The sequence below is a fragment of the Clytia hemisphaerica genome, unplaced genomic scaffold, assembly GCF_902728285.1.
Source record: "Clytia hemisphaerica strain Z4C2 unplaced genomic scaffold, Clytia hemisphaerica genome assembly, whole genome shotgun sequence".
Lineage (NCBI taxonomy): Eukaryota > Metazoa > Cnidaria > Hydrozoa > Leptothecata > Clytiidae > Clytia > Clytia hemisphaerica.
Window position 1 is genome coordinate 571,841 of NW_027103761.1, and position 20,440 is coordinate 592,280.

Here is a 20,440-nt window from a genome sequence, read left to right on the forward strand (position 1 = left end):
CCCAATTATTGCCGAAGATATACGCTAAAGTTTCGACGCGGTTTTTTTTTATTTCAACCATCTTTTGACGAATTGACGTCAGTTTTTTTCTACTATTAAATAGTACTATTAATATGTTACAAATGTTTCACGTTAAAATACTACTACCATATTTCCTCTATCTATAACTACCTTTAATCAAGAACTACCCTATAAAGAGCACCGTACCTGAAATAATATACTTAAAACGAAAACCTATCAGAGCTGTAAAGGCTTACTATTAACTCAACATTTGTGCCCATGTTTTTCAAACTTTAAAAAGATCGACTCCTCTATAAGGAGCATCTTAACATTTTTAAAAAGACTTTGGTGCTTATTTGAAGAAATACGGTATTTAAATAGTATGCAAGAAAAAAAATTAAATTGTTAAATATTATAGAGAAAAAAAGCCTTAACAGTATAACTATAAACGCGATGAATAAAAATACATTTCAAGTCAACATTCTTCGTCTGTGTCAGAATCAGTAAAATCAGTTTCGTAGTCCAATTCATCATCAGACACAAAATTTTCATTCACTTCATCGTCATCTTCATTCTCATCATCCTCGACATCACTTTTGTCATCAAAATCAATTTCTTTGTTATCGTTTTTACAACCCGTGCACTTACAAAGATCCGTACATGGCAAACCAACAACTTTGCAACTGCATTGGTTGTTGACACAGTTGTTTTTTTTTTGCAGCCACAGGTAACGAATTCCAATACAGCATCTGGAGCCGGTCTTTTGTTCATCCATTTAATTTCCAGATTCTGTTCTACATTTATCCAGCCATGAAATTTGGTAAACTCGAGTCCCCTGGCTACGGGACTAATACTAAAATCACATTTTTTAATAATCAGTACTAAATAATAAGAAAAAAAAAATCCAACAACTTCCATCAAAATGATCTGTCACAGCTAGGTCTACCATTTTAGCGCGGTCCGAGGATTGAACCGAGAACACCCGCGAGCTCCCGCGCAGGTGAAAAACTTTAATCTCTCAATCATCCTCTCAACCAAAGAGTATGCCAAGCAGTTCTAGCTTTACAATAGTGCCGCGGATCATCAGTGGATAGTATTCAATTATCATTATCCTTTAATTTTCATTCCTACAGTAGAACTTTTGCAAAAAAAATAGGAAAAATAGAAAAGTTGTATTTTTTACTGCTCTTCTATTCAAATATATACTGAATTTGAAAAATCTTCTATGTGACATTTTTTAGCAAACTTCAAAAAACTGATTTTTGTCCCGCTTTTGCAGGACTTAAGTGCTTGCATGCAGCATACGTAAGTTGGTCTAATATCGACATCCCTCGTCTAATTCTGACACCCTTCTTTAGAGAAAGGAATAATATGAAAGCTTGAATCACTGATTGGAAAAGGATTATTCTTCAAGTAAAGAAAAACAGTTTCAACCTTTCTATAAATTTCAGCTGATAAAAAGGGTGTCAGAATTAGAGGAGGGGTGTCGACATTAGACCAAGTTACGGTAGGTTACAAATTCTAAATTATGCGTTTCCTGTAATTTTTGTATGAAGAGTTAAGTCTATACTGTTAGTAGGAGAACGTGTCATTCAATAAGGAATTTTATAACACTTCATGGCAGATTAAAAAGACAATTAAAAAACGAAAGTTTCTTCGTTTTTCATTTTCGCATTTATATATGGGAAGAATGAAATTTTATCTGATATGAGGATTCACACATTTTCATAAAATCGCGATTCCCCATGGTTGTGAAATGGTAGGGTAGCTATGGGTAATTCCTTTGTTCTTTTGCTATTTTCTTGTATGTATGTGTTCTGTATGATGTAAAGACGCTTTGCAAATCAAAGTACTTCCACTAACTACCAGTATGGACTTGGTGTAATGTAACTAACGCCAAAGATCTTCAGCGTAGACATTGAAACAGGTTTTGCCTCCTGGCGCACAGCTTATAAGGTAATTACCTAGAGAGGAAAACATATGCATAAGTTCATAAATTCAAAATTCCATACAATCTCAACTGAATGGGACTAACAATCAAATCAAATTGAACACTAACAACCCCAGCCTTTTTTTGTGTCTAATTTTTAACATTTTGCTGCACAAAAGTGAACAAATTGAACACTACTGACCAGTTTAGATTAGATTGTCAAATTAAATCTAATCCAAATCAAACTGCAAAATTCTAGGCATTGGTTCAATTGTCATTGATTCCTTTTGGCTGTCATTTAACTTTTTTGACTTTGTTCGTTCGATTGCGTTATTCTTCCAAATCATATTCAATCACAAAAATCCCTTTGTCAAGAAATTACAATTTATCAACACCAGTTGCCTTCCCTCTCTCACAAGAACATCAAGTCGTTTTAATTGATAATCACAGGAAAAGTGCAATCTAATGCAATAATCAATTCTGAAAATCACAGAAATACTCATTGGTAAAATTGCGTTCAACCCTAAGAACCCCAGCCTTTTTTTGTGTCCAATTTACAACATTTTGCTGCACAAAAGTGAACCGGTGAAAAGAGGTTTTCCAATGAAGATGAATTTTATGTTTAATTGTTGTTATATATATAGAAATATAACAATTTTGATATTCAGATTCAAACATTAAATTTTAACCTTCACAATTAGGTGAGACTTAACTTATCTAATACATGTCTGAAAGAAAAACAATAACAGACCTCTTTATCAAACCTTGCATAATTTCAGTTCATATTTTTTACCTATTTTTTACGGTGTGTACAAAGGGCAGGGACGTAATCAGCGCAAGCTGATGACTTGCACTTACTAGGAATTCCTCGTTCACGATCAATAATTGCAATGATCGATCCCCATCACGTTCGACTTTGCTGAAGATTACCCAAACCTTTCGGTCAAGGTTAAGACTCGCTGCGTCGAACAGTGTAGCGCGCGTGCGGCCCAGAACATCTAAGGGCATCACAGACCTGTTATTGCCTTCCTGACTTTGGTTGAACACCAACAGTCCCTCTAAGAAGTCTCGAATTGAAACGTTTCGGAAACCGCCCGACTATTTAGCCGGTCAAGGTCTCGTTCGTTAACGGAATTAACCAGACAAATCACTCCACCAACTAAGAAAAATAGGCAAGGTAAGGTTTTTTACATTTTTAAGGTTTTTCAGTGAAAAAATGAAATCTGTGAAAACATGGCCAGTTCTTATGGAAGAAAAAGCAAGTGAAATAGACAGGCTGAAAGAAGATGAAGAACGGTCACATAATTGGAAACGCTGGGGACCATATCTTTCTGAAAGACAATGGGGAACTGTCAGAGAAGATTACTCTGCTGATGGTGATTGGTAAGTATCTGAATGTTTGTTTACGTCAATACACATTTTTGGACCCACCTGGAGGTCCTTTAAATTAACGTTTGTCCATTCGTCCCTCGGTCCGTCTGATACCTGCTTTTCTCAAGATTGAGTCATTAGTTTTTTCTTATTTTTGGCACAAAGGTGCAAAATAGTGATGCCCAAAATGTGATTATTTCTATTTTCCCTACTCACTTTCCCTCCCCCCATCAACAATCAATGATGAAATTTAATGTTATGCATTTTCGCTAAATGCTATACCTTCTGGCTGATTGTTTTCATTTTTCTCCTTATTGCTATCTAGCTTTCATCATCAGGTAGGTCCATTCAGTATCTATCTTGTTTTTATTTTAAGGAACACGTTTTTAAGGAACTTGAGGCTGAAAATGGCTCCAATGATAATGATTTATAAGGAGCTGCTCAGGTTGAGAATAAGACAACAAGTTGAGAAACAGAGAGTTAAACTTGAACTTGCATGTATTTACAAAACCCTAAACAAAAAGATGACTGATACTGACATTCAATAAAACGTCTTTTTCGTACTGTAGTCCATTGTTATACTTATACATAAGTTACATACTTAACAAATCCAATCTTGGCAGCTAAGTAAATAAGGAGCTCAATAAGGAACTTTGAGGTGGAAATTCCCAGGAAAAATAAGGAACTCCAGGCTCAGAGCAAAGTTAAGGTTCCTTATAAAAAGAAAGGTTTGCATACTAAAATCACATTTTTTTAATAATCAGTTCTAAAATAAGACTAAAAAAAGTTTAATTCCTTGAATTAGAATAAACTGCAAATGAAAACTAATGGAAAAAAAGTTATTTCTAACTAAATATCAACCAGATTTTAAACTGTAAGCTTTGCTTTTACAGTATATACATTTTTTCAATGATTGGCCCTTAAAGGAGCATTAAAGTACTGACGAAATTTGTAAACAAACTGTATGCAACAGGATACAAAATCAAAACAAATGTCACATGCCAAAATAAAAAATAAAAACAAATATGGCTGATTTTGATCATTTCAATTGTTTGTTTTGGATTTGATTTTAATTGTTCTCTTTAATGACACGTGGTGCGCGCAATGTTTACATTTTACTACTTTTGTGTCCCTTTAAGTATTTATTAAGCATTTTAAAGTTAACTACTTTTTGTATCTTCTAGTTGGAATTATTTTACTCACGACCAGTCCAGATCAAGGGCTTATCGATGGGGTGAAGACGGTCTTCTTGGATTCTGTGATCGACAATGTCGTCTATGTTTTGGATTGAGTTTATGGAATGGAAAGGATGCTATATTGAAAGAAAGGATGTTTGGACTTATCAATTCAGAAGGTATATAACTTTTTAGAGCATTGGGCTGTTTCATTAAAAAACCATACAGGGGGTGGACGAACCTAACATAACTTTTTAGAGCATTTTGTTACCTTATTATGACCTTACTTCAAATGTTTTTATAAGAACAAACTATATGAGAACATAAGGCTTCGATGGCTAAAATCTTAAGAACAAGTTAAGAACATTTTAAGGCTTTGAGGACTCTAAAACACACAATTTCTTAAGAAAATGGACAAAAATTCTTAAACAATTGTGAAAATAACAACATACTAAGAACATTTTTAGGGTTTTTTTAGACAGCTGGGCAAAATGATTGACAGGTATGTGCGGGTACCTTTTCCAGAATGTTAAAAATGCACTGTAAGGGTTGGAAAAACTAGAGATGTAAGGGTAGAAATTTCAGAAAATTCTAGAAAATCTAGATATTTTGCCCAAAAATGCTAGAATTTTGACCGTTTTTTGCACGAAAAGGGTCGAAAATTTGGGGGAAAATGCACTCTAAGGGTATGATTTTCACCGATTTTTGCTGCAGTAAGGGTGTAATTTTAAAATCCAATTTTTGGCCCACACAAACCGTCAGTCTGCAAACCCCTGGCTTAGGACTAAAAGAGAACATCTGTAGGCTTCAGAAACTTTGGTTGTCCTTATAAAAAGAAACAACGTGTACTTCAAATGTTTTTAGTATCTGACTAAAATGACGTACATTTTTTTTAAATTTTTAACCAGTCATAGCGATTGACCTTCATTTCTTTTATCATTGGAAATACAAAGCCCCTTAGCTTATTAAACCTTTATTACTTCAACATGCTCTTGCCAAGCTTTTTTGGGATTTTAATCTTTAAAGGCTGACAATTTTGCTAAAACCTTCAAGGAAGTTTAACACTACCGCCAATTCTTGATATGCGTAAGTTTGATTACGTACGTAATGATTTTCACCATATATGGTAAAAAGATTACGTCACAGGGGTCAAAATCAAATTTTTACATCAAAGAGGTCAAATCATTACGTAATCAGACTTAAGCATATCAAGAATACGAAAATCAAAACGTTTGCTACGTTTACGAAATGATCCTCATCTGTTGTTGTCTTTCACAGGTAACCACGGTGAAGATGTGAAAGAGCTTTATTATTATCAAGATTCGACACCAACCCATTCGTACATGAAATCACTGTACAAATATCCACAAAACGAATTCCCTTACACTTCTCTAGTGGAAGAGAACCAAAGGCGTGGCGTCGAACATCCTGAATATGAGCTTCTTGATACAGGTACACAGTGTTTTTTCTATACCAAAACCCAGCATGTAATACATACCTCAAGCAAAAATTTGGCATTTTCGTCGAATCTTTTAGCATTGCTGGGTAATAAGTGGCAATTTAATCGTTAAATTGCTCTAAAAATGGCATTCTTAGGTTAAGGTTCAGTTACCAAATTCCATGGGTGATATTCTTAGCATATTCTTAATTTTTTGGCCAATTTCATCATAAACATTCTTACAAAGTGTATTTTTATTAAAAAAAGTGTTTATTTCCATCACTGAGCTTACAAGATTCTTTTTTCACAACCTCTTGTGCAATAATTGAGAATTTATATCTCTTGGTCGCGAAATTCGCAAGTTTTAAATCTTAAAAATCTTCTGAAGCTGTAGCTTTCTATTTCGACCTAACTAAGAACCTTTGCCGATTTTGTTCGTAGTATATATATATGAGACTAAAAAAATTCTATTTTATAGCATCAATTAGACCTTCTCATAAATTACGTCACAAGCATCAGTTTCCTTGTTTGACATTATCACCAAGGTGATTAACTCCCAGCGGATTTTGTTGAAACTACTTTCTATTCATAAAAGAATTACCTTATTACATGGATGTAAATATGGAAGTATTTAACACGAATTGAAAATTTTCGTTTTAATAAAAACCCCCTCAATTAAAACCAGCCGTGGTGTTCTTGAAAAAGCGAATAAAATTCGTGTTAATTCTTTGTGTGTTAATTTCAAGGCCGTTAAATACTTCCATATTTATTTTCATGTAATAAGGTATTTAATGTCTCAATGGACATAATCACCATGGTAATTGTTTGTATATGAGGCAAGTGATGTTCGTGACGTAATTTATGAAAAGGTCTATCTTAAATAAATGAGAAAAAAATACAGATAATTTCGAGAGACGCTTGTTTCATCATTAGAAGTAAACTCTAAACAAAACAACAACCTTTTTAGGAGCGTTTGCGGACAACAAATATTATGATGTGACAGCAGAATATGCGAAGCGTTCTGCAGAAGAAGTGCTTGGTGTCATCACTGTCACCAACAGATCGGATGAACATTCACAAATCACCGTCCTCCCTACACTATGGTTTGTCCTCTATTCATGATATGCAACACTGGAGAGTCTTCCACGGACCCAGCAGCTGATTGGTTGAAAGTGACGTATTAACTGATTTTATGTCACTTTCAACCAATCAGCTATTTGGTGGTGCATATCATGAATACTCAATGTTGGCTACTTCTATTCATGATATGTACCATTGCAATGTCTTCTAACATTACATCACAGACCCGACAGCTGATTGGTTGTAAGGTGCAATGGTGCATATCATGAATACCTTAAGTTGATTAATTTTGCGTGGACTTTTTTTCGTGAATCAAGAATCTAAAATTTTCGCGTTGACAAACTTTCGTGAATCGGCCTCTTTTTCAGCCGATTTCTTTTGTTTTTCTATGAGTTTTTTGCCAATTTTACGACCAAAATTCGCGAAAATCGCGAAAATTAATCCACCCGAAACTTGATCCACTGTTAAGGTAGCCTTGATTAGTCTTTCGGAAAATACAGATCGCATTTATTGAGCGCCACTTTCTTTACAGAAGTGATTTCCCTCTCCCCTCTATTTAAACCTAGTTCAAAACATTTTGGTACCGAGGATTGAATGAAGAAGTCATTCGATGAAAAGTAATTTGTATTAAAGAGTTTTAAATCCTAAGTTTTCACTCCTGAAATCCATTCTGAAATGTGTTGTTAAACATCTACATCAGATGAATCTCGTATAATCTTTAGAATCAAACCCTTTCAAAACAGGTACCGCAACACGTGGATATGGGGTTGTAAGCACGAAGGATGTACAATGAAACCCTCCATCAAACAATTGGGAGAAGGTGTAGTCCATTGCAAACATGAAACACTACCCAAAAGTCGTTTTTATTGGGGCCCTGATCAAAATGGCAAGCAACCCAAGTTACTGTTTACTGAAAACGAAACTAACTCCCAGGTATTTGAATTTCATTTCAATCCAAGATTCGTCTTAAAGCAGAAAATTTTGCATTATTATATGCGTGTTTAAATTTAGTTAGATAGATATGAGCCCTCCGAATGCATTTGGGATGAGTCCTACCCACGAAGGAGTAGGAATCAGGGCGCTGCCAGACACTGCGACTTGACAGATGCGAGCTGCCAAGCCATGGTATATACCATGACACTCGAACGACACTGGGAGGGCAATGCTCACGCGAGACCGAACCTTATGAGTGCCACTGCACGTCACAATGACTGTCTAATCTACCCACACTCTTGTATCAGAGTAATGGTACTTAATTCCCCTCTCATGATATGGATTGCCTGGGCGAAGGTATATTCACTCGCCAAGTGATTCGTAGAAACACGGTGGGTATCGAGCTCAGGCCTCCCAGGCGGGCGTCGAGGATGATAACCACTATACCACTACGCCTTAAATTCGGTTTAAAGCCTCTAAAACTCCTGAATGGGAAATGAAGCCACTTATTTTTCATCTGAAACGCGTCACCCGCGTAATCTCGCAAAAACGCCAGATTGGAAGTAAAGTCCATAACCGGATTTCGAAAAAAATATTCGGTATCAAAACAAAAAGAATAAGATTAAGTCCCTCATTCCAAAAGTAGCTCAAGTCCTCAATAGATCTTTCTCTGTACATTTCAATTAATTGGAGTACAATTTTTTATAAGAACAAACTATATAAGAACATAAGGCTTCGATGGCGAAATATCAAGAACATTTTAAGGCATTGAGGACTCTAAAGCAAGCGATAATGAAAATAGACAAAAATACTCAAAAAATGGCGAAAATAAGAACATGTTAAGAACATTTTTAGGCTTAAAATTCAAAAAGCTTCAAAAATTTATGTTGTTCTCATAAAAAAAACGTGAACTCGGTTCAACATTCCCTTAGTTAATTCCCAAGAAATTGTGATTTTTTTCGTCAGAAATTATTTGGTGTTGACAACTATACACCATACGTCAAGGATGCATTTCATCGATACGTTATCAACCACGAAAATGATGCAGTCCAACCTGATGGTCGTGGCACCAAAGTTGCCGGCCTCTACGTCCTCAATTTGGGTCCAGGTGAAAGTTTCAAGATCAAAATCAAGCTTGACAATCGATCGAATTGCGATGAGTTTGAAGGAGAAGATGTCTTTAGTGAAAAAATTTTTGACCAAGTGGTGAAAGAAAGAATTTGTGATGCTGACGAATTCTATTCAAAAGTTCTGTCAGGTATTTGAATGTATTATTATTTGATCCGAAGTATACAACATCAAATGATTACACGAGAAAAGAGGAAAGTAATTCCGTTATTAAGGTCATTGACTCATGCTTACAAATTTTCTTTCGCACTGGAAGGTTTGAGTTACAAGACATTTTCTTTGAAGAATTTTCACTTTGTTTTTTTTGGAAATTTTCTTTTTCAAAAGATTACAAGCCATAATTAATAGTGTATGTTAATATGATAATTTTAGTTTTTAAATTTTCAGTATCAATTTCGTATTGTTTGCAATTTCGGCATATGGTATAAAAAGGCTGAAATCGCCACTCGAACTTTAAATTTGAAAATTTAGGTAATAACATAGATTTATAAAGCCCGAAAGGCTAAATGGAGTGCTTTAAGCTCATCCAAGCAAAGAAAAAGTGAATATCGCAAAAAATATTGCCGCTATTGTTTTCGAAAACCCGGGAAGCTTCTGATTGGTCAAGCGCTGAAATTCTATTGTAATGTCACGTGACTTAGGTAGGTTTTCCTACCTAACCTAGGCACACTTTTCTGCAAAAGCACGATATCTAGCTCTTCGGGCTTTATAAATCTATAAGTAATAACCAGAATATAATTATCATTATATCTTTATTTTTTCTCACCTTCAGAATACTTGACGGAAGAAGAAAAACACGTGTCTCGTCAAGCCTTCGCTTCTCTACTCTTTACAAAACAATTTTATCATTATGTCGTCAAAGATTGGTTGGCAGGTGATCCTGACATGCCTGCTCCACCACAGAGTCGATTGGATGGTCGGAATACGGATTGGAAACATCTTTTTAATCGTGACGTCATCTCCATGCCGGACAAATGGGAATATCCTTGGGTGAGAAATTGAATTGACACCTCTGTTCCGTTTCCTGCTCCATAATTATTTCCAACAAAATCTTAGTTCAGTACACGTTTTTTTTAATATAAGAACAAACTATAAGAACATAAGGCTTCGATGGCCAAAATATTAAGAACAAGTAAAGAACATTTTAAGGCTTTGTGGACTCCCGATTAAAATGCCAATTATCTTTTTTGATGATTCTCACCTTCTCAAAGTCAGCATACCCTCGATGGCTAACCAGACAGACAGACAGACAGATGCCTTCCCATGCAAGGGGATAGGCCTCACCAAAAGGTGAGGATCACAGCACCTCCTAAAGCTAAAGTGACCACAAAAAGTATATAACTAAGATGAAAAATGAAACATACTAAAGTAGAAAAAAAAAAAAAAAAAGGGTAATCTAACTAGAAGAAAAAAAAAAAAAAATTATATAGACAAATTTCTAATCATTGCATTCCATTCCAAACGATTTCCAGCCATAACAAACCAATTATCAACATTTATACCACATTTAGACATACATTTTCGAATTGAACGACCATACGTCATCTTAGGACATCCCCTGGGTCGTTTCGATACTACCCATGAGGAAAGCATTTTCCGAGGAAGACGATCCCAGTCCATCCTACTCACGTGACCAATCCACCTCAATTGCTGTCTATAAATATACGTTTCGATAGATTCGAGCCCAACACGTTCAAGAAGCTCATCAGTTGAGATTCTATGTAGAAATGTGTGCTTTCGATTTACTCGGCACATACTACGTATACAACCATGGTAAAAGCTACGAATCTTTCTCAATAAAGATTCCGTCATGCACCAACATTCACTACCATAAAGAAGAATTGGTAAGATTAACGAACGAAATATTGATCCTTTGGCCTTATTGGTAATATCAGATGATGCAAACAAACATTTTCTCAACATTCCAAAAGCACCACTTGCTTTGGCAATACGGGTATCCACATCCTTTTCATCGGTACAATCGTTGGTAACTATACTACCAAGGTAACAAAACTCGTCAACAATGGGCAAATAACGCTTTTCATCAATAATTACATCAGATAAGTCGACATTATCAAGGGTTTCAGGGTTGTCATACATGAATATCGGTTTTGCACAGAACAATATCTCCGTTTTGGAGTCTGACTTGGGATTTATTGCACCGGTATGAATTTCCATTCCGAAACGATCAAAGTGGACGATTATTGAAGTAGCTCCCTGTTGGATATGATCTCGACTCTCAAATAACAAAGCCGTATCGTCTGCATATTCCGAGTCTGGAAGCTCGAAATCTTCTCCTTTCGTGGTTGTTCTACGACCGGTCATTACAAAATCACTCTTACTCCGAAATATGCAAAACGGTATACCACAGGATAACTTCCAGGTTTCAATCATTGCGGTAATGTAAAAGGTAAACAATAGCGGTCCCAAAATATCACCTTGTTTCACACCGACGATGCTGTTAATGGTACGGACTACATCGCCTATAACGAATTTCACAGTGAAGTCAGCGTGTAAAACTATTAAGAGATTTATCAATTTCAAAGGTACTCCATATTTCTCAAGTACCTTCCACAAAGCGATTCTCGGAACACGGTCGAAAGCTTTAACTAGATCTAGGAATAAAATCCAGGTCTCCAGTCAATGTTCTCGTCTTTTCTTTATGGCAGTTTTAACGGTAAACACAGCATCCATACAGCCTCTACCAGGGCGGAAACCTGATTGACTCTCATGATCTAAACTTTCCTCAATCGGTAGAAGTCTACGATGTAGAATAATTGCAATAATTTTATATGCATTTTCAAGGAGCATGATTCCTCTGTAATTTTTTGGCAAGGAAAGATCTCCTTTTTTCGGTAACGCATTAAGCCTGCCAATGTTCCATTCTTTAGGTACTGTTTCGGTTACCCAGAAATCAGTTATGATTGATTTCAATATCTGGAAAATTTCTTGGCTGTCGATAATTATTTTCCACGATTGGGTCATCACTCCAGACTCTCCTGGAGCTTTATTTTTCAACTTTGAAATGGCAGTCCTTATTTCTTCATCCGAGGGAATTTCATCACAGTTTTCGAAAACCGGTCTTTGGGACAGGAGATCTAAGACAGTTTCATCAAAATTGACTTGATTTTCATAAAGTTTTTGGAAATGATCTTTGAAAACGGTAGCGTTTTCATCCGGGGTTTTGCATAAAGTACCGTCTGGTTTTTTCAATTGCTTTTGAGTCACCGGTTTAACTTTTGACAGTCCTTTTTTTAGCAGTTTCACATTGTCCCAAGCAGTCTTAGTACCGACAGTTACATTAGTTGCGTGAGAGATGTAATGGAGCCACTTATTTTTGGCACTCCTTACAGCCACCTTTACTTTAGTTCGTAGTAACCGTAATCTCTCTTCTGAAAAACGAGTTCTTTTATTGAAAACACGTCTCATAGCCTCATTTCTGGCATCTATGAGAGCATTCAAGTTCTTTTCGTCAAATTTGAACCAGTCTGCTTGAGCTTTAGCACGTCTTGGGAGAACATCGGTTGCTGCTTTAGACATGGATTTTGATAGTTCAGAGTATTTGCAGGCTGCATTAGTGTCAAAGTAGTTTTTAATTTTATCAAAGAATTTACGTTTGACATCTGGATCAAGTAGATGGGAGTGGTCGAGAGCAAGCAGTCGCTGACGGTTATCGTTTTTCTTTTTAAGACGTTTCATTAAGCGGAGGGTAACAAAAGTAGCATTATGATCACTATCTAACAGAGGCGAGGTGATTCCAGCATCGATACATCGGACGAACATTTCTCTGTTGACAAAAATGTGATCGATTTGGTGGAGATTTTTACTACGAGGATGCATCCATGTGCCGATGGCTAACCTAGAAAGAGAAATACATGTAGCTAATACACGAACGTTTAATCTCTTGCACTGCCTGTACTTCCGACCACTCTAGTTTTACTTGTAATACAAGAAAAATCACCCTGTCTGGACTGTGTGATCAGATTTGCCAATCTTCTTCGCTATGTTCAGTTCTAGAAAGAAATGTGAAATATTAATATAAAAAGATCGCATCGTATATACCCTTTTGAAACACTTGTTTTATCAAATCTTTTTAGTACGCCACTTGGGACTTAGCGTTTCACATGTTACCTATGGGGCGCATCGATCCCAAATTTGCGAAAGATCAATTGATGTTGTTCCTTCGTGAATGGTTTATGTCACCGAACGGTCAAATACCGGCTTATGAGTTCAATTTTAGTGATGTCAACCCTCCGGTACATGCACTGGCTGTCTTCAGCGTCTTCAAAATGACCGGACACAAGGGAAACCGTGATAACATGTTCTTAGCTAGATGTTTTCAAAAGTTGATCTTGAATTTCACTTGGTACGAGTTTTACTCACTAACTTAATTGTTTTTTTATAAGCATAAAATTCTTACAAGCATCTTATAAGTGCAATGCTTATAAAAAACATGTATTTCTTTTCTTTCTCTTTTTCATGGTGCTTTGAGTACTATGTAGTAAATAAAAGCGTCCATTTTCAAAGAAAACTCATTCTTGCTTTCAGGTGGGTGAATCGAAAAGATCCGAACGGACACAACATTTTCAGCGGTGGTTTCCTTGGTCTCGATAATATTGGTAAGTTCTTAATCCTCCTAAAATTTCTTTTTTGAGTCCATTGCTTGATATAAGTCGCCCACTCTAGTTTTTGACTGAAAGGTACGCATCCTTATCGCTGCCAGATTTGTGAAGGTCTGATTTTCAACTCAAAACCAATCGCTTTAAATTACTTACTCACTCGTTCTTGGGCTGTTTGCCATCTTTCAACAAAACAAATACTTCAATTTTAACAAATTACATACCGTTGAAAAGATAATTCAGAGCATAATTCAGAAAAATCATTTCAAAAAATTGATAAAATTTTTAAAATCCTCTACTTCTTGAGGTTGCTCTCAGTGTGAAGAGAAAAGCCATATTTAGCATTCATTCTTCATCACTTATTTCATCTTTTATTGGCTGTCAGGTGTATTTGACAGATCGCAACCACTCCCAAAGAATGGACAACTTGAGCAGGTAGGTCTACCTTTCCATGAGCAAATCATCGTAAAATAAATAATAAATGATGGTGGAATAGCGCACCGCGCTGAATCTAAAAATAGATTTTATTTTTGACATAATCATTACTCTCGATGTATTTGTACGAGTTCCAATCCCCGTCAACCTTTGCGTTAATCTCTTTTGCACGTTAATTGCATCGTTTGACAAAAGATATATAACAACTTGCACGTATCTTTAATTGAGCCGCGTTGAATTGTGGGATTGCAACTCGTACAAATGTCAAAAAAAGTGACAAGTAATAATTATGACGTATGTGTCGCGGAGCGCTATACCATTAATATATTCTTCCAAGAAATAAGTTACAAACAACGAAAATTCAAAAAAACTTTAAAGAAATTAATAAAGTACACAATGAAAACTTCTTCTTAAAAAAAAACATCATTTTTCTTGAACAATACCGCTGGTGTCATGCCTTAATGCAATATTCAGTTGGATTTTTAGAAAAATGAATATACATTATGAAAATTTGTACATAAATTGTGTTTCAGACTGACCAACAAAAACTTCAATATACGCCTTTTTTTTATAAGAACCAGTAAATTATGGCTCGAGCCAAGCTTATCTTAATTTTTTGAAATTATTCAAGCTTAAATGTTCTTAAAATGTTAGCTTAGGTTTTAGACAATTTTCAGTCTCGTGCTCTTATAAAATTGTTCTTACAGAATATTATATTTCAATTTACACAGGCGGACGGAACAGCATGGATGGGTTTCTTTAGTTTAGCTATGTTAGGGATCGCACTCGACTTGGCGTTAGAAGATCCCAGTTATGAAGACATGGCTTCCAAATTCTTTGAACATTTTGTGGCCATCGTTGATGCCATGAATGCTCTTGGAGGTGCGTGACCAAAGCTTTTTCTATATACATTGAAGGAAGAAATTTTGGCGGGAACTTGATTTGGTGGATTTGGTAAAAATCCGCCAACTTAAGTTCTCGTAAATTTTTTTTTTTCTCCGCCCAATTGAATATCCGCCGAATTTAAATTATTGTATTCATTCCCCAAATGTATAATTTTTCAGGCCTTGAAACAGGTTTTTTCGTTTTTAATAGCGCTTTTTGGCCAATATCCTTCCTCCGCCAAATTAAATCCCCGCCAAAATTTCTTCCCTTAAGGTATTTTTTACGCTGGACGTACGAGTATATTAGCTATGCGAGATTATAACCAGTACATCTAGTGGAGAAATATGCATGGCGGAATATAAAGTTTGGTGAATTTGAGGGGTTGAGGATAAAAGTTAAGATAAGTTTCCTTCGAAATTATAAAATTTTAATATTGGAATTCATTACCAGAAATATTTGAAATAAAATTCAATGGAGATTTTCTTTTGTTATCATATAATGTCATACGTCACTTTTGACAGGTCATGGTTTATGGCATGAAGAGGATGGATTTTATTACGACAAGATTCGTTTTGAAGATCAAGAAGACGTCACGTGTCGTATTCGTTCTATGGTCGGTCTCATTCCCCTTTTCTCTGTGCTTGTGCTAGAAGAAGAGGTGGTCAACAAGCTACCTGGATTCAAGAAACGATTGGATTGGTTCTTAAAGAACAGGAAAGATATTAGTGAGAATGTAAGTGGTGTTGCAAATTAAAAAAAAGACTTTGATTTATTGTTTAGAACTTTAAGTTTCATGCCGCCCGTATGGACGACAATCATTAGCTGAATAAAAATCGTTTGAAAAATATTCATATATACATTGGCATCTTCGTCTGAAATTCTAACGTCCATTTTTCAAGTGACGCCGAAGTGGTGTTTCTACGGGGCTGGCTTGGAACAGAATTGAGTTTTCTAGAATTTTTCGTTTAATTGCTAAAAATTAGCAACATTAACGAATGTTTATTGTCAAGTGGCCGGGTAGCTCAGTCGTTAGAGCATTCGCCTTACAATTTAAGGGTTGTGTGTTCGATCCCCGGTCACCGCCAACTCAGCGGATGAGTAGCTTAGATTGGGTAATCTGATCTAGGCGGTAAGTTACTGGGAGCTGAGAGTAGGTGTGGCGCTCCACCTCAGCATTCGATCTCCCAGGTCTAGCGCAAATAGAAAAAGGGATAGACTCTCTCACTCCCGGCTCCGCCGACAGCCACCAGATGAATATACTGGTATATTCATACTAATATATATATGTGTCCTGTCCCAAGCCAGGATAAAGACAGAGGGACCCAGAGAGGACTAATTACCCTTTCATTATAACATCGTCTCTCTAAGAGGAAAAAGAATTCGGCCATTCTTTGTTGTTTGTAGATCTGACAGGAGAAAACATTTTATTTTCATACTATATATATAGTCTAGAAGTATAAAACCTTCAACTACTCAAAATGGAAACAATAAATACAAAAACCCACAAAACAAAAAGACAATACAAATACAACAAAAATCTAGAGTGAACATTCACAGAAAATCAATCAGGTTGGAGTAGAAAAGGAAAATATGATGACATAGAAATCCGTCAATGTAAAACTAGTGATCTAAAATGACTTTAAGGAAGAAAGTAACTCAATATGAGTTAAGATGGAAAGAAGTAACTCAATATGAGTCAAAAAATATTTCAAGAAAACACATTATCTGTTCCTCAGTTTTCGACCTACACAGGATTTCGGCCATTTGTGAAAATATCCTCCTATATGATGGAAATAGGGTTGTGTAGGTATATATATATATCAGGATAGTGTCTTCCTTTGTTATATTATGCTGATATAAGCAAAAATATGTTTTTCTTTTTCTTTTTCTGACCAATCTTGCTCCACATTAGTGTCAATCCAATGTGAAAAAGCTTGTGAATTAAAGTGATATCACTCTTATTTAAAAACAAAACCTTTAAAATCCTACTTTCAAAAACTGCTGACATAACATAGAAACTCAAAAAGGTGCAATAAAGCAAACTGCAAGCTAATTATTCCCAATGCACCCAAACACCACCCTTTCTAATATCTAATCATCCATCTCAATATTCAATATTTCAGATGGTGAAGAAACCAGGTTCCGAATATAATTATTTGTTGTCCATTGCTGGTCCCAAACATTTTGAACGAATCAGTAAATACATGTTCGATGAAGAAGAATTCTTATCGGAATACGGAATCAGATCATTATCACGTTACCATAAAGAGCATCCATTCGAAATGTGTTTGGATGGACAGACGTATCGTGTTCCATACACGTCAGGCGAATCCAAAAGTAACTTGTTTGGTGGAAACAGTAATTGGAGAGGACCTATCTGGTTCCCCGGTATGTTTGATCTACATCATTTTTAGATTCAATTTAAATTTGGCTTTTCCAGAAAAAATGTGAATATGGGGGCTGGAGGATATAACATTTTTTGGAAATTTACCCCCGGATAAGCATCAGTTGATCCCCTGGACATTCAAAATTACCCTCAAACATAGCAAGTTCCCCCCCCCCCCTCGGACAAGGCAAATTTTGTAGATTTTTCACTACCCACGGACACTATATCCTCCACCCCCCCCCCCTCATGTACGAACATTTTCTGGAAGAGCCCATTCTTTGCTGAATCCTTCTCCATATCAACAAGATGAAGCATATTTTATTCAACGGCAAAATGGCCTTTTTGTAAAAAAGTGAATGCCTAATTCACAACGAGATCTTTAAGGCTTTGCTGGCCAAAATGTTAAGAACAATTTAAGAACATTATAAGGCTTTTTGGACTCGAAAACACCCTATTTCTTAGGAAAATGGTCAAAAATATTCACAAAATGGTCAAAATAAGAACATGTTAAGAACATTTTTTAGGCTTGAAACTCAAAAAGTTAAGAACATCCGAAGGCTTCAAAAGTTTTGGATGTTCTTAAAAAAAGCATGTAGATTATTTCCAAAAAAAACCTTTAACGTTTTTTCATCTTTCTTATAGTGAACTATGTGATTATGAAAGCATTAGAGAGATATGATTTCTTTTATGGTGATTCGTTGAAAGTGGAATTTCCAACAGGCTCAGGGAACTACATGCGTTTGAAGGACACCTCTGTTGAAATTGCGTCTCGCTTATCCAAACTGTTCTTGCCAGATGGTGAAGGGAAACGACCTTGTCATGGCAACGATGAAATTTATTGGAAGAACGAACATTGGAAAGATGAGATACTGTTTTATGAGTTTTTCGATGGGTGCACAGGACGTGGTTGTGGTGCAAGGTAAACATTATTCTTTGTTTTTAGCAACTTTACAATTATGGCCACAGAGCTATTGCACTGTTTTTTATTTATTTGACTGGTCGATTAAAATTACGCATTGATAATCTTTGGTAAATGCTATCGGGGTCAACAAAACAAGGGATTGGGTACTAGTTTCCATCAAACCCGGTAGGATTTTTTCAGCCAGTGGGGATGAAAATATTGAGTGAAATATGAAGATGATCGTCTTAAAGTTGAAAGATTTTTTTACAGTAAATATCAAACAAGCATTTAACTTTTGGAAAATTAAACACCCGTTGTCACAGTCTCGGTAGGATTTTTTCAGCCAGTGGGGATAAAAATAACGGACTGAAACTTGATGGGGATTGATATTGTCATATTTTTTATGGCCGGGGATTTAATTTCTTTTGGTTTCAAGTCAGAAAATTCAGTGGGATGGGGAAAATAGCTTAGTATTTCGCAATGAGGATTGGTTTATATGATTATATGATTTATTTTCCACCGTGGTTGATATTTTGGACAATTTTTCAAGTGGGAAAGGATCTCAGGGTCTGTGAGAAGAGGGTGTAATTAAGCATTCTCGCGAATGTTCACGATCACAATTACGTCATTCATATGGACAGTTATCCGCAGGAATAATAACGTACTATTTTTTTCTTTTTAGTCATCAGACAGGATGGACAGCTCTGGTCACTGATTGTTTACAACAAGTTGCACGTGCAAGGGCCAGCAAAGATGCCGAGACTTCTTAATTCTTCGATTAATGATTTCAGATTCCGACTGAACAAATTATAGGACCTGTAGAAACGAGTTTGGTGTTATTAGCCAACCAGTAAAATTTGTGTATTATATATAATAGGATGAATGATTTTCTGGTATTTGATATATCCCGCTCGGCAAGAAAGACTGGCCTTTTGAATAAGTGGGTATTGAGAATTTAAAAATTATATTAGTTCAGTTTAAGAGATTTGACTACCGTATTACTTCGAATAAACAACCCCTTCTTTTAAACGCCCCCTCGAATAAACGCCCTCCTAAAAGGAAAATTATTTAATAAACGCCCCCTTAAATAAACGCCCCTAAGGGAGGGGCGTTTATTTTATTAGAAACTTGTGACTTTGATACTTCAATACCAGTGTTGATTGGATTTGATAAGGAAGATTTTTGTCATTTCTTGTAACCAGAGCAGTTTTCGATGCAATTTTAGTCGTTGAACCAAAGAAATTTTGCACTATAAAATCCTGATAAAGAACTGAAACAAAGGGTATATTTGCTTTAAATATTCGACTTTAGACTAAAACAATTTAATAAACGCCCCCTTCTTTTAAACGTCCCCTCGAATAAACGCCCCCCCCCCCCTTAAATCGAAAAAACTCGAAGTATTCGAAGTAATAAGGTAATTGTATTTTGATTTCTAATTTATATTTTTCTACTTGTATTTCAGTTTCTCTTTTTTAGTCATTTTCATTTCTTTTCTGAATGAAACGAACCTTAGGTATTGCGCTTCTTAAAGTCCTTTCGCCTTTAAGTGTGTACTAATATTTTTTTTTGGCTTGCCTTTTTCCAACGAATGCCTCAATTATAACATATATTATAAACCGTTGAAAAGATAATTCAGAGAACAATAATTCTTAAGGAAAAATAGTTCACAAATTTTTAGAAATTGAAGATGAAAAATAAAAGAAGAAAAAAATGAATTTTTTATCCCCTGATGTTAGCCAGAAACTTCATTATGGGAACATAGGTACTTTGAGGCTGCCTGATTTCAGCTATATAGATATTTTTTCCTTATAGTTCTTGCATCGAAGGTTACAACCTCTAGAAAGACCCCTGTCTCACAGCCCCAGTGGAACTTTTTTCTTCAGTGGGGATTGTTTTTGAGTGCAATTTTTAGACATTGATTGTCGAGTGGGAGCATGAAATCAAACCCCCTAGTGGTGCTAAAATTCCAGGGTATTTTCCCCACCGGGGACCAAATTTTTGCCAAATTTTCCAGTGGGATCCCAGTGGGTCTGTGACACAGGGGTTTCTAGAAGATGGCTCGTTTGAGTCGAAAAATCCTTTTTTTCTGTTTTATTTCACTAGAGTAGAGTAGTGCACATTTAACACAAATAGACTCGAGTATTTGATCTTGTGTGTAA

At 35.8% G+C, this 20,440-nt stretch overlaps 1 protein-coding gene across 1 annotated transcript; it reads left to right on the forward strand.

Moving 5' to 3' along the window:
- The first annotated feature begins 3,130 nt into the window (after window positions 1–3,130).
- On the forward strand, window positions 3,131–19,138 carry LOC136805637 (uncharacterized). The gene is made up of 15 exons (XM_067062214.1): window positions 3,131–3,313; window positions 4,486–4,655; window positions 5,755–5,928; window positions 6,882–7,017; window positions 7,738–7,927; window positions 8,894–9,185; window positions 9,828–10,045; window positions 13,153–13,421; window positions 13,604–13,674; window positions 14,060–14,109; window positions 14,841–14,991; window positions 15,516–15,727; window positions 17,118–17,382; window positions 18,023–18,299; window positions 18,964–19,138. Exons 1-15 carry the CDS (start codon window positions 3,147–3,149, stop codon window positions 19,049–19,051), a joined length of 2,730 nt encoding a protein of 909 aa, XP_066918315.1. The 5' UTR covers window positions 3,131–3,146; the 3' UTR covers window positions 19,052–19,138.
- Window positions 19,139–20,440: the final 1,302 nt, after the last annotated feature.

What these genes read in the sequence shown, in the direction of transcription:
- LOC136805637 (XM_067062214.1), top strand. Translation starts at nt 3,147, where the DNA reads ATGAAATCTGTGAAAACATGGCCAGTTCTTATGGAAGAAAAAGCAAGT. An exon ending in AGAATGGACAACTTGAGCAG is followed by an intron (nt 14,110 to 14,840) that starts GTAGGTCTACCT and finishes CAATTTACACAG; the next exon opens with GCGGACGGAACAGCATGGAT. An exon ending in TGCCATGAATGCTCTTGGAG is followed by an intron (nt 14,992 to 15,515) that starts GTGCGTGACCAA and finishes CACTTTTGACAG; the next exon opens with GTCATGGTTTATGGCATGAA.